This window comes from Schistocerca gregaria, chromosome 4, assembly GCF_023897955.1.
Source record: "Schistocerca gregaria isolate iqSchGreg1 chromosome 4, iqSchGreg1.2, whole genome shotgun sequence".
NCBI classification, from domain to species: Eukaryota; Metazoa; Arthropoda; class Insecta; order Orthoptera; family Acrididae; genus Schistocerca; species Schistocerca gregaria.
Genome location: NC_064923.1, coordinates 170,542,619 through 170,555,357, shown reverse-complemented (window position 1 = coordinate 170,555,357; position 12,739 = coordinate 170,542,619). Strand labels below are relative to the sequence as shown.

The window sequence follows — 12,739 nt, the reverse complement described above, 5'->3', positions numbered from 1 at the left end:
CCATGTGAGAACCATATTAGTGTTTTACCGCCTTAGACGTCTTGGCTAATATGATGTCTCCGGCTGAATTTCGCGTTATACACATGCGTTCTGAACAAAAGAAAAGCAGAAGAGGAAGAACATACGGAATGGCTAAAAATGATAACAAGAAACCGGGTAGCGAAATGAGAATGTCAGAGTGTGATCAAGCGTGAACTTCCTTCTCGAGACGGCATACGAATGAAGTATTAGGGGACAGAGAATGCTATTTTGAAACGTACAAGACATGAAACTAAGTAATGCAGAGGAAACTAATGTGAAGGTGACAATCGAGAGTCGGATAGGAATGGTGACAACAGTCTCAGGACACACAGGAATACGATGGCGCTAAAAGTAGTTGATAATGGAAATTCCTATAAGGTCATTCTGAAAAGGACACATGCAGCACATATGTGACACATTCATTTAATTTTTTTGTTATTTTTATGTGGCAAAAAAGCAGAAAATAACCAGTTATTGTCTCGGTTAGTTGCTGGGGATTTATTGAGAATTTGTGTCAGACATGAAATAATGTTCGCAGATAACGACTCACCAGTTGTTCTAGTGTTTTCATATTTTTGACTATGCCTAATGTCACATCACTTTAAACAAAATTATGATGGGATCATTTCTTCCCGAAAAATATGTTTCTAAATTAAATAAATGACACATTTCTAAATTCAATAAATGATACATTTGATTAACTAGTGCTTCATAAGCTTCGTTTTGACATCTTTATAGGGTTGCGTTATGGATTAAAGACAGAAAATCTTCAAATTAATATAACTGCGATCCATAAACCACATTAAAGTTATCCTTTCTTAAATACATAATTTGTACGACTACTCTCAGGGCTGTCCAGAGTTTTAAATTGCCGGAAAATTTCATCATATGCCTGACGAAGAATATGTTGTAATAGAAACAGTTTTCGGATACAGATTTAACATTTATCATGCATGACTGTGATATGAAAGTGGCGTAGGCAACATGCCAATACAATGGCAAGACGAAGATCGCGGGGTCTCAGAGAAGACGAATATAAAATACCATAAAAACAATATGAACCTATCTTTCTTGTACTTTTTACGTCAAGTGGAGGAAAACGTAGCAAATATGTTAAATATATTCCTAGATGGTAGAAAATCGTCAAATAACTATATATTCTCTCACTAAGTTGTCGCGGAATTTATTATGAAATTGTGACGCACAGTACAAATACATTTATCACTTGTGTGAGAAGCAATTACGATATCTTTCATGAAACTCACAATACTTGGCTGCACTGCCACAATTGATTCATTCACTTTTGGTCATCGACCATCATCTACTACATGAATCAACGTTAAAAAGATACAAATGACAATTGAACATCAATGTACAAAACTTCATGACACGAATATACAGAAACCTTCCTTACGAAAAATTGGCCAATGTAAGTCACATGTCAATCATGTTGACCTATGAAATCGCATTAGCCGCCAAGCTCATGAATGATAACAGTAATTTCCCCACATCAGCAACCTGCATCATGCAAACATACGAATCTGGTCGTATGTAGTCTGGATATAATAAGAGTAGACAAAGTACCCGTAACCTCAAAGATAATACTACAAAGAAGTCTAGTCAATTTGAAGCATGACATAAAACATAAATTTTAATATAGAATAACAATGACAACAACCATTATAGTACAGCCTTAAGTAATATTTGCAGAAAGGAGGGTAACAGGGTGGGTACCATATCACGGTTATAAAAATGCGTTAATTTTCTTTTTTTGAGTACAATTAACACTAGATACAAATCACAGTGTGTTATCTAAAAATCGCTATTAAATGTCAATAATTTCAACAATGTAATTTGTGGCAAAACCACTGAAGTATACTTGAGGCAAATGTGTCTGTAGCATATACTATATATAATTTCTGAGTACGATACACAGTTCAGTGTTATCACATATGCCAACAGGCCGGGACTCAGGAACAAATGGTATCCCAGTAAATGATGGAAGCTGAGGTTCCCAGTATATTACTGAAAAGTTATATGATCACAGATATAAGAGAAAACTAAACAGGGTTAGCAATACAGGGTACATAGTGTTAAAATTCAATGGCCTAATAAAGAGCGACTTAGTGGTAGCATTGCAGAAAAATTGAACAATAAAAGCATTATTTCATGTCCATATGTGGAGGTAAAGTAATGTAGCACACGATATAAGATAAAGTTAAGCAGGAATTATATGAACTACATTCCCCAAGACAAATCAGCCTTCAATATCAGAATGTGTCAGATCAACATGGTATATCAGAGAAGTAATGAATGAACTTATAACAGTTGTTCAAAAACAAGGGAGAATCGGGGTGGTCTTCCTTAGGCAACTGAACATTGTACAGCATGGGGCGAAGCGTGTAGCCTACACGTGATTATCCAAAGTTGCATACAAGTTTCAGTATTAGTAATTTATTGTACGTCGAATACAATCACGCTCTCGAAATGCGGACCGATCCCCGTACTGGTATAAATATGACGCTAGATTCACAAACTCGCACTCCGTGGCGAACCTGGATAAGTTTGAACGTTACGGCAAGCATCCGGAATACGTTGCCAGATATACATTTAGTTTATCAAAATTCTCAGATGCCTTGAAGTGAACACACAATCAGAAATCAATTGAGTTTGAGCTGGCCAGCCTACACCAATACACAGAAACCACTTATTAATAAGGAGCTATGAGTGCAACTGGGTGTGTCTGTACACTACTCTGAACATGCTGAGGTAATATTTCTGTAAAAAAAGCAGCGACTTTATCACAAATGGTGCGGATGTTGCTACCGTCGGTAATATGTGTATTGAGGAATATTAGGGTTTAAGCCGTCTCGCAACACATGCTTGGATTCGGGAATTATGGAGAACCAATTTGAACGACTTCGTTTCAAATGAAACATACCCGTATTTTCCCTAAGCGATTTAGGGAATCAACGAAAAACTTAAATACGGATGGACAGACGGTGATTTGACGAACCATCATTCTCGCGAATGGGAACATAGCGTTTTACCAGTGCGCCACTCCATACAGTTAGGATGTGAGACCTATAACAATTTTTCTTTCTCGATGACGTAATTTCTTTCGCTTCCATTCTTCATTCCACAACGTAACTATACCTTGCGGACTGTACTACCACTGGTGCGTGTTCGCAGTTCCCCCGCAGGCGATGAGGATTATCGACACACACGGCAACGAGCTGCAGCGCCTGACGATGCCGTACGTGGAAGGCGACACCATGAGGCTGACGTGTATGGTGTCCGGAGGTATGTACTGTTGCAGTAATATGCACACATGCCAACAGCAGCGAAAGATTACAAATACAAAGGAGGACGAACTGCAGGAAACAGATGAGGAGCAAAAGAGGTCAAATGGACATATGACCAAAACTGCGTTCCAAGGGTTGTCAGTGCACTTTAAGGTGTAAATAATAGTCCTCTGACAGCCCATACGACCATTTTGCTTCTTATATTCTCAAGGATGGTTTCCTGTAGTTTATCCCAATTTAACAAAATGACACTTTGTAATGTTGTAGTGATAACCAACAGACTTTACTTGAGTCGGACCTCAATTTTTAACTACCTATTATAGGAAATAATCTGTATGAAGTCCACCTCAATCTGTATACAGTTTTCTACATTTTCATAAGCATATTATGATTACCATATATTTTTCTGCTTCTAGAATATTTCATAAATATTGCACTATGACTGCAGTCTAGTGTTTTCTATCCATCTTAGACTCCCCACCCATCCCACACCCCTACCACCTGCCAAACCCTTCCGCCCCGTGTCTTCTAGTCTCCCATTATCTCATCCCATGCTCTCCACCCTGCCAGCATTACTATACCAACCTAATCTATGGGTCACTCTCGTTCCCCACCGTGCCCTCTCTCCCATTCCTCGACGCTTATGTTATATATCAGAGCAGTTATATATCAGAGTGTCTTTTAACCACATCACCTTACTTTGAGCCTTCAGTCACTCGCTTATGGGTAGGTCCGTGGAAGTTTCTTGCCCCTCACCATCCAATACACCATCTTCCTCGAACCTCTTCACTCTCATTTTGATTTTTTCTGCTTTAACATTTAATCAAATATGCTCTCATGTCCCCACTATCATTTCATTCAGCCCCTCCTAACCAACTCCTACACATAATCACCTCTAACATTGTTTTTCCCACATTTCCATCTCGCCATTATCCTTTGACATTGCCGGCTGCCCCACCCTGCACTTGATTCCTAAACCATCTTTCTTTCTTAATTACACTGTTAATCATCTTAATTGTGTTAATTTTATGTCTTCACACTACAATGTATATTCCTATATCTCTCCCATCCCTCTTCAGCAAGCATCCATTTACCCGTCCACCCCCCGCGTTTTTAACTCCTATTGTTAACTTTCGTATTTTGTATTAACAATGGCACTTACTACATTCTGATATGTGACTCACTGCCTTTGAGTTTTATTTCGTTTTGTTCCTTCTAGACTTTAGTTCCTTATCCAACTTAATGTAGGTTGAAGTACACAAGTTTATCAAAGATGATGACGCACAGTGCCACCCGAAAGACAATTATATATAGCTTGAAAATATTTAACATTAACAGTTATTTATCTATGACAGTCGTTTTAGTATTCAGTTGCCCTAATACAGACACTCCGTGATTTCACTGTCATTACGTTTAAGGAAATGTGCTCATCTTTTACTTACCAGCGTAAGCCTGTTTTTACTAAGTGTGACGTGAACCCACGATTATTTACTGATCAGTTAGAAGATGGTGATGTTACTTCTTGCATGTCATGGGGAGCCAATAATTTAGTTAATTTATGGCCAACTTTGAGCTTAAGTGTCCTGCAATTTACGTTAAAGATATAAAATGTAAGCTCATATTTCGCAATTATACGCCAATTTTACATTCATTGCTTAACACATTGTACATATTTTGAAATTTTACGTGGGCTTACTGTGTGCAATTTTTGCTTTTAGCAAATACTTGAAAATGCCATAAAAAGACGAAACCTGGTTTCTACATAAATAAACAATGAAACAGTCAAACGGCTGTGTGTTCTTTTAAAAAATCAGTCTGTATAGTTCGTGACGTTCGGAATCTCTCTTGTAAAGTGGTCTGCATTCTGACTTCACTCTATATTTATGGATGACAGTGTGCGACCGCATCGAATAGGTGGAGGAATTCTTAGGACGAGAGTATGTTCAGTGAATGGACTGGCCTCCTGTTCCCCTCCCCTCCCCCCCCCCCCCCCCTGCCTTCGCAACTTAAATCCAGCTGTGCGCTGTTGGGGTTTCCTGCAGCACCCCCACTTGGATCGACGACCATTAGAGGGATGTCAGAATCGCTGGTGGAGGAATCTAATTCCCTGTCACGAAAACTCCTTACCAACTTTGTGGCTACCATGTGAGCATTCTGCAGTTCTATCTGAATCACGGTTTTCATAATTTCATTGAAATGAAGTGACTGAAATGAATGATTGCAATGAAGACAACATGCATAAAACAAAATGTTGTCCTTGAAATGTGTTCGAAAATTTAATGCTTGTTATGTAATGTATACATGTCTTGATCAATGAAAATTTTTCTCGCACTTGCATTACAACTATCATTATCAGTTATATCAATAGGAGCCCCGATGATCGAATTAAACTGCGTTCCTTTTTATTTGTCTTATGTGAGCTCATCTTTCCTTTGATTAGTTTGCTATGACCTACTGTGATTTCTTTCCTGAGCCAGCCTCTTCACCTCAAGGGCCTCAATTAATTAAAGTATATGTCTTACCTCATGATTTTTACCTGCTACGGCTACCTCAAATATCATGGAATTTATTTCATGATGTCTTAACATGTTCCCATCAACCCGTACGTATTCTACTCAGCATTTTCACATATTCGTTCCCTAATAGGTACTGCAGAGAATTTTATTATTTTAACAATTTATTTAATAATCAGTATCCTTCCGTAACATTACATTTGATGCAGTATCGAGATATACCATCAGAAATTTTTTTGCCAAGTTCAGGCTGTTGTTTGACAAGAATTTTTAATTTTTATTTAATTTTCCACCTGTACCTATTTTTAGTCCTTCAGTTTCGATTAACGTAGTAAATAAATGAAGGACATAAATAATATACATATTTCGAGACGGGTTTCTTTGTCTTACCGAAGAATAAATAATATTACTGGAAGTTCCGTTAAAACCCACATGCAGGGAAGTCCAAACGCAGGCCTAGCAGCCATTAGACACCGCCCCAGTTACAAGTTGCTCTATCGACACGTATATCTGCAATGGATCAAAATTACTGATTCTTCGATTCATTAGAAGTATGACTATGGCGGCCTGAAACATAATAAAATATTCTTCTTTTCTTATTTTTATCAATTTCACCTGGTCTGGTATGGGTCTTCAACAGTGAGTTACGACCTCCAGTTTTTCGCAAATGGAATCAAAGCGACATACACACATACTATCAAAGTAGTTACTGCCCAAGCGGTCGTCGTCTAGTATCCATAAGTTCGTTGCAGTCAGTGGGGTTGCAGGCTGTGGCATCTCCGTACAAGTGAAGTGTCAGAATTGTGTCTCTAATAGCTTCCTTGTTTTTGAGATCAAACTGAACTTTGGATAGCCTTATTTGGAATTCTATCTAATGAAATATACACAAAGAACGCTCTCCATTGTCCTCCCTCACGTGGCTCTTCCTTCATTTTCTGGTAATATCGATTTCTCATATCATCCTCCACTTCAAGCTTTCCTCTTCCTCTCTTTCTCTTCCTTGCAGATACTTTGTTTTTGGAAACATATGTCTCAGCATATATATTATTTGTTTCATTATAGTAAAATTTTGGAGAAATATTCATATTTGCTGATTTTAATCACTTTGTTACAACCCGCCCTCACTCTATAGTTTTTTCTCACTTCTGTGATCATCAACAGTTGTAATTATTGTTCTCATTGCGCCATCGCTGCATACTCTTGTTTATACTGTCCGTTCCCAGTATTACGTATCTTGCTTTCCCTAACGATTTAACTTTTAGTTACTCATTATAAATATGGAAAAGCGTTGGTGATAAAATCATCACCTAACGCTTATTCCCATTCTTGTCTCATTTGTTCCTTATCGTCAGTCATTATTATCACTTTCTCTAGGGCAGAGTTCATTTATCAGACTTCTATCCATCCAGTCTGTACGAGCTTCTTTTGGAGTCTTCAGAAGTGTACCTGTCAGACGCCTGTGTCAGTACATAAAATTTTTCTCTTCGTTTTTCGTGTGTCACTCTGGTCACAAATTTACGAGCTTGATTTACGAGCTTGACTTATTATATTAATTGTCCGGTAGTTTTTCATACTTCATTACAGACTTGATCTAAATATAAACATAGCAAAATTCCGGTTCACTATGTGCTGTTAATCCGTGCACAATTCATCTAATTTTGAAAAACAACGGAACCTTCCAGTTTTGTTACAATAAGAACGAATATTTTCATTTAGAATTAATTAGTATTCACATGGCTCAAGTTTCCCCACCGGAAGATGACCGTCAGATAACCCTGAAATAAATTCCTGATTGATTTAACTTTGGGGAGCCTACCCTTGCATCACATTTGCGACCGATTACCTTTCTAAGCGTTGGCCTACCCATTTCCCTAGTAACTAAACACAGATGTTCCCTACGGTTTGTTGCAGGTGAGTTACCTGTAAGCAACATTGATCTTTCAAATGCAACGCCCATTAAATACAGTATACAGCTGTTGTATTTTGGATTATTGGTGTGTTTCGGTTATCCGTTCAGCGCATTTATTCAGATTCTCAGGAGCACCCTACATGTAATTATTTGCCAAAGAAAAATCACTTAACAGTCGTATATTTTCAGAAGACCACTTTCAGCATCAATGCCACCTTCAGGCCCCTATGCACTTCACGTATGCAGAATCAGATATATCGAGACAAGCAAACCGGAACCATCACTACCTGGTTTCCGCGAACTTTTATGGAGTGTGTACTTCGAAGACTTGACAATATCAAAGGCATGCATCGATGTATCTGATTCTCTATACATAGAGTGCATACAGGCCAGAAGATGGGTTTAATGAGGTGCCGAAACTGGTCGTGTAAATAAAACAACAACATATCAAAACATAGGGTTGTTTGGTGATTTATCTTTCGTAAATATCCGACCGGCCGCCGTCCCATAACCAAGATGGATCAACAGAGAACTCACTCTAATTGTATTCAACTAGCGAAAGTTTGCCTAAGCCTGAAACAATTCCTGGTACAGATAGAGCTGTAAAGGGTGGATGGCTCCAGTACTTGTGCAAGTAACGCCCACAACTCGTGCGTGGTCACAGGGAGGCCGCCGCCCACGCTGCGCTGGTGGCGAGAGGACAGCGTGCTGGAGTCCAGGGCGCTGGAGACGGCGTTCCCCACCGTGCGCGAGCAGATGCTCATCCTGCCGCGGCTGTCGCGCGCAGACCTGCATGCCTCCTTCACGTGCCAAGCCGTCAACAGCGACCTCATCCCGCCCATGACGGCCACGGTGCTTCTCGAGATGAACCGTGAGTACCGGCTGCCCAGCCCGTATCACTATTTATTTATTGTATTTACTTGCGTGTCAAGTTCCGTAGGAACAAATTGAGGAGCAATTCTACAAGGTCATGGAACGTGTCAGTACATGAAACTACAACATAAAAGTCAAAACAGATAAAGATAAATTTTCATGAACGCGAAAAAAGTCAGTCCATAAGTTTAAGTAAACGCTATCAGCAATACGATAAGAATCAGCTTAATTTTTCAAGGAACACCTCGACAGAATAGAAGGAGTGACTCATGAGGAAACTCTTCAGTTTCGATTTGAAAGCGCATGGATTACTGCTAAGACCTTTGAATTCGAATGACAGCTTATTGAAAATGGATGCAGCAGTATCCTGACACCTGTTCTGGCCTCATGTGTGCCCATCGTATCTTTGGACTTCCTGCATATCTTCTTCTCTCCGGCCTGTACGGGAGGTGGACAAATTTATGGAAACACCAAAAACACATCGCATTACCATCCCTAATATGGTGCAGAAAAACCTTTGCTATTCAAAGCAGCACCCAGACGTCTCAGAATGGATAAATGCAGCGCCTGTACGGGATCCAAGGGAATCGTATACTATTCTTCCAGCTATAAAGCGGCAAATTCAGTTATCGATGATGGAACTGGATAGTAACCACACAATCATCTCTCCAGAGAAGACCACAAAGGCATCATAATATTGAGATCTGGTGACTGTGGTGGCAAGGCTAGTTGCGACAATTCGTCGTCGTGCTCACGAAACCGGACTTGAACTACGCGAGCTGTGAGAACGCAGGGTTACCACTGCGAAACAGACATTGTACCACGGATGTACCTGCTCATCCAAAAGGTCACATAATCCTTGGACGTAATGTTACCTTGCACAGTAACCATGGGGCCCATGAAATACTGCAATATAGATGCCCAAATAATCACCAAACTCTCGCTATATTACACTGTTGGGACGTACATTTGGCCCCAAATTGGAAACAGTGTGCAACGAGACTCGTATGACCTAATGATTTTCTTTCAAAGATCCGTAGTACAGCTTACATTGTTTCTGCGCCATGTTTTCCCGTTACGGGCATTTGCATTAAAGACTCATGGAGAAAATCAGTCACATCTATTACTTTATAGAAATTTGTTAGTTTTTCTTTTATTGTTTTGGTTTGTAGGCTTTTATTTATTGAACTTAATGTTCCTGGAACGTGGGTAATTAAAAAAAATCCTTCTGATACAATTAACTGACGTATGTTCCTAAGTAATTAAAACCCGTGACTTGTTACAATAAAGTATTACTGACTAAAGTTTTAGTTCTAACAGTATAATTATCTTTGAAGGTCAGTGTCTTTGTTTTAATAATAGTAATGTTAAAATTATAATCCCCAAGTAACTTCCTTCTGTTGTAACCTCGACGATGGTTACGTTATACAATAGCGCTAAATTCTTTTTTGTCCTTTGCACCTCGTCTTTAGTTTCATTTATAATAATCTGATCATCAGCAAACAGCATAGTGTTAAGCGTAAAATTCGGTGCTATACAAATACCTCCCTTAATTTTAAACATCCATTCTGTAATCAGACCATGTATATAAATTGTAAACATCATACGAGACAAGCTACAAACCTACCTTTCATTTTGGTTGTGTGTATTTTCTTATTACACCTTCCATTTCGGGGCGCAATTTCACATAATTTTTCCCTGCTTATTCTGCCGAATACGTCTTCATAAACAAAAACAGCTATATGAGTTTCAAAGTTTTATTCCTTTTACTTTTCTGTTTTCTGAGTAACTGTAAATGTGGCAACTGTACAGAATCGTCCCTTTCTAAAGCTATTTTGTTCTTCTAATGATGAAATGTCTGTGATGGCTCATACTCTTTTACTTAATATTCTTACACATGTTTCATATTCTCTATTCGAAACACTCATTCCACGGCAAATTTAACACCTCTTTGTAGCTCATTTTTTAAATGTAGGCATAACTTGACATGCGAACCGGATCTTGAAATCTTACGTGTATTCATTAAATTCAGGATTCTCTGATTTAATATTGGGCCCTCATATGTCCATAATACTGCATTTAGGCCTTCGCCTGTAGCTTTCCTACAATTCATTTGATCCAATTTCTAATTCCAGGAAGGTAACGTGGTCTACATGTACAAAAATAGGCTCATTGTTTTCGTCTTTTTTTCGTGGGAGTTATTAACTCACAAATTTCTAAAATTTAATGGCCAGTGTTCTTCGATTGCATTTATATTTACTACATCTCTATCTTCATTATGTAGATTATTAAGCACTTTATAGGCCATAATTTGTCTTTAGAGTTTTGTTCTTATGGGGATCCACAGCCTCAATATATTTTAAAAAAGAAAACATACTCGTAGTTGATACAGACTGTGATCTACTTATTGTCTGTGATATTAGCAGATTTTGATCGTCTGTCATTCTCAAGCACTTATCGCGAACCTCAAACCTCAACCTTTAGGAGAAAAATGGTTCATTAGGACATCTCATAAGCTAGGCAGAAGCGCTCCAGGGCGACAAGAAGCAGCTACTTGGACAATTTCACTAAGTTGAAATTGCTCAGAGAGCACCCTCTTCTTCTGTCAATCCTGAAATAGCAAATTTAATAACACCTTTTCTGGCAGATAAATGCTGAATGTAAATGTATTTTAGCTTCGGCCATGCTGGGTGGTTGGTCTGACGAAACATGCCTTCATATGTACAATTCATAACTGATTTGGGCAGATAAAGCGTATGTCACGTGCCATGAACCCATGCGTGATGTACAGTCGACTGAATAGTTAGCTGAGGTGTTACTGCATTGATATCAGAAACAGAACAGGACTCCTACTAAAATATTCTCGAGTTTTAAGACGCGGAAAGCGGTTCACTGGCCTCGAGCTTTCGTCAGTGATCTCCTCTGCCGTTGTCAACTACTTGACAATGTCAGAGGAGATCTCTGCCGAAAGCTCGTGCACATTTAAACACTTGAAGCTGCTTGAAACACGAGAGTATTTCATCAGTGCATATAGCCGCGAGAGCATGCATTAGATCAGTACTCCCTTGTTTAGGGAAAAATTAAACACGTTGTACAATGAAAGCTTTCGCGACCAGATGCCATAGTTGCTGATTTATATTCCGGGGTGTATGGCCGTGGTCGAAGAAACTTTTCCGTTCCTGACGTTTCTCCAGTGTTACACTGGACATCATCGGAGGTGCTCCTGGCAACGCTGAGTTTTGCCGACTGGAGAGTCGGACGTCGGAGAGCGCCATAAATACTGTGTAATGTGGGTTTGGTCGAGTTTACATGTGGTCAGGCGAGATAATTTTTGTCAGAGATAAAATTTAACCATCGATTGTCATCTTCCAAGGATAAAATAACTATTGATTATCATCTGTCAAGGACAAAAACGTATTAAAAGATTCTGCAAAGCCACTGTCCATAGAATTTCATGGTTTCTTCCTTTCTGTTCCAATTACCACTGCCCTTAAATATTTTGTTAGCTCGATCATACAGTCATATCGAGCGGGGTAGCGCAATGGTTAGCACACTGGACTCGCATTCGGCAGGCCATCCTGATTTAGGTTTCCCGTGATTTCCCTAAATCACTTCAGGCAAAAACCAGGAGGATTCCTTTGAAACGGCACTATCGATTTCCTTCCTTTTCTTTTTATGTCCATCCTTTTTACTGGAGCTCATGGGGACCACGGCCGTTCACAATTGTAAGAAAATGAAATACCTACAGTATGATTGTGCAGCTACAAGTTTCGGCGCTTCGGTGCGCCATCTTCAGGCCTTAGTTGATGCTGAAGGATTTATCACGATCCGTATATATATATATATATATATATATATATATATATATATATATATATATATATATATATATATACTCTACATCAGTAGCCAGCATAACTGTCTTATGCAGACTCTCTGTAACTGTGATGTCAGCACTCAAAACATCAACTGTCAAGTGGGCAGTTGATGGTTGCAGTGGTGACATCTTAGTTACAGATCGTCTGCGTAAACCAATAATGTTGGTCGTTGATGCAGTGTATATACGGACGAATCTAGCTTCACTCAACCTCCACAACATCCATTACTGATCAGAACAA

At 39.0% G+C, this 12,739-nt stretch overlaps 1 protein-coding gene across 1 annotated transcript in view; it reads left to right on the top strand.

Moving 5' to 3' along the window:
• Window positions 1-12,739, top strand: part of LOC126267020 (nephrin-like) — a 191,922-nt gene that overhangs the window by 53,445 nt on the left and 125,738 nt on the right. The window contains exons 4-5 of the mRNA XM_049971793.1: window positions 3,214-3,324; window positions 8,413-8,619. Of these exons, the coding sequence (XP_049827750.1) occupies window positions 3,214-3,324; window positions 8,413-8,619 (318 nt within the window). The remainder of the gene's footprint in view (window positions 1-3,213; window positions 3,325-8,412; window positions 8,620-12,739) is intronic.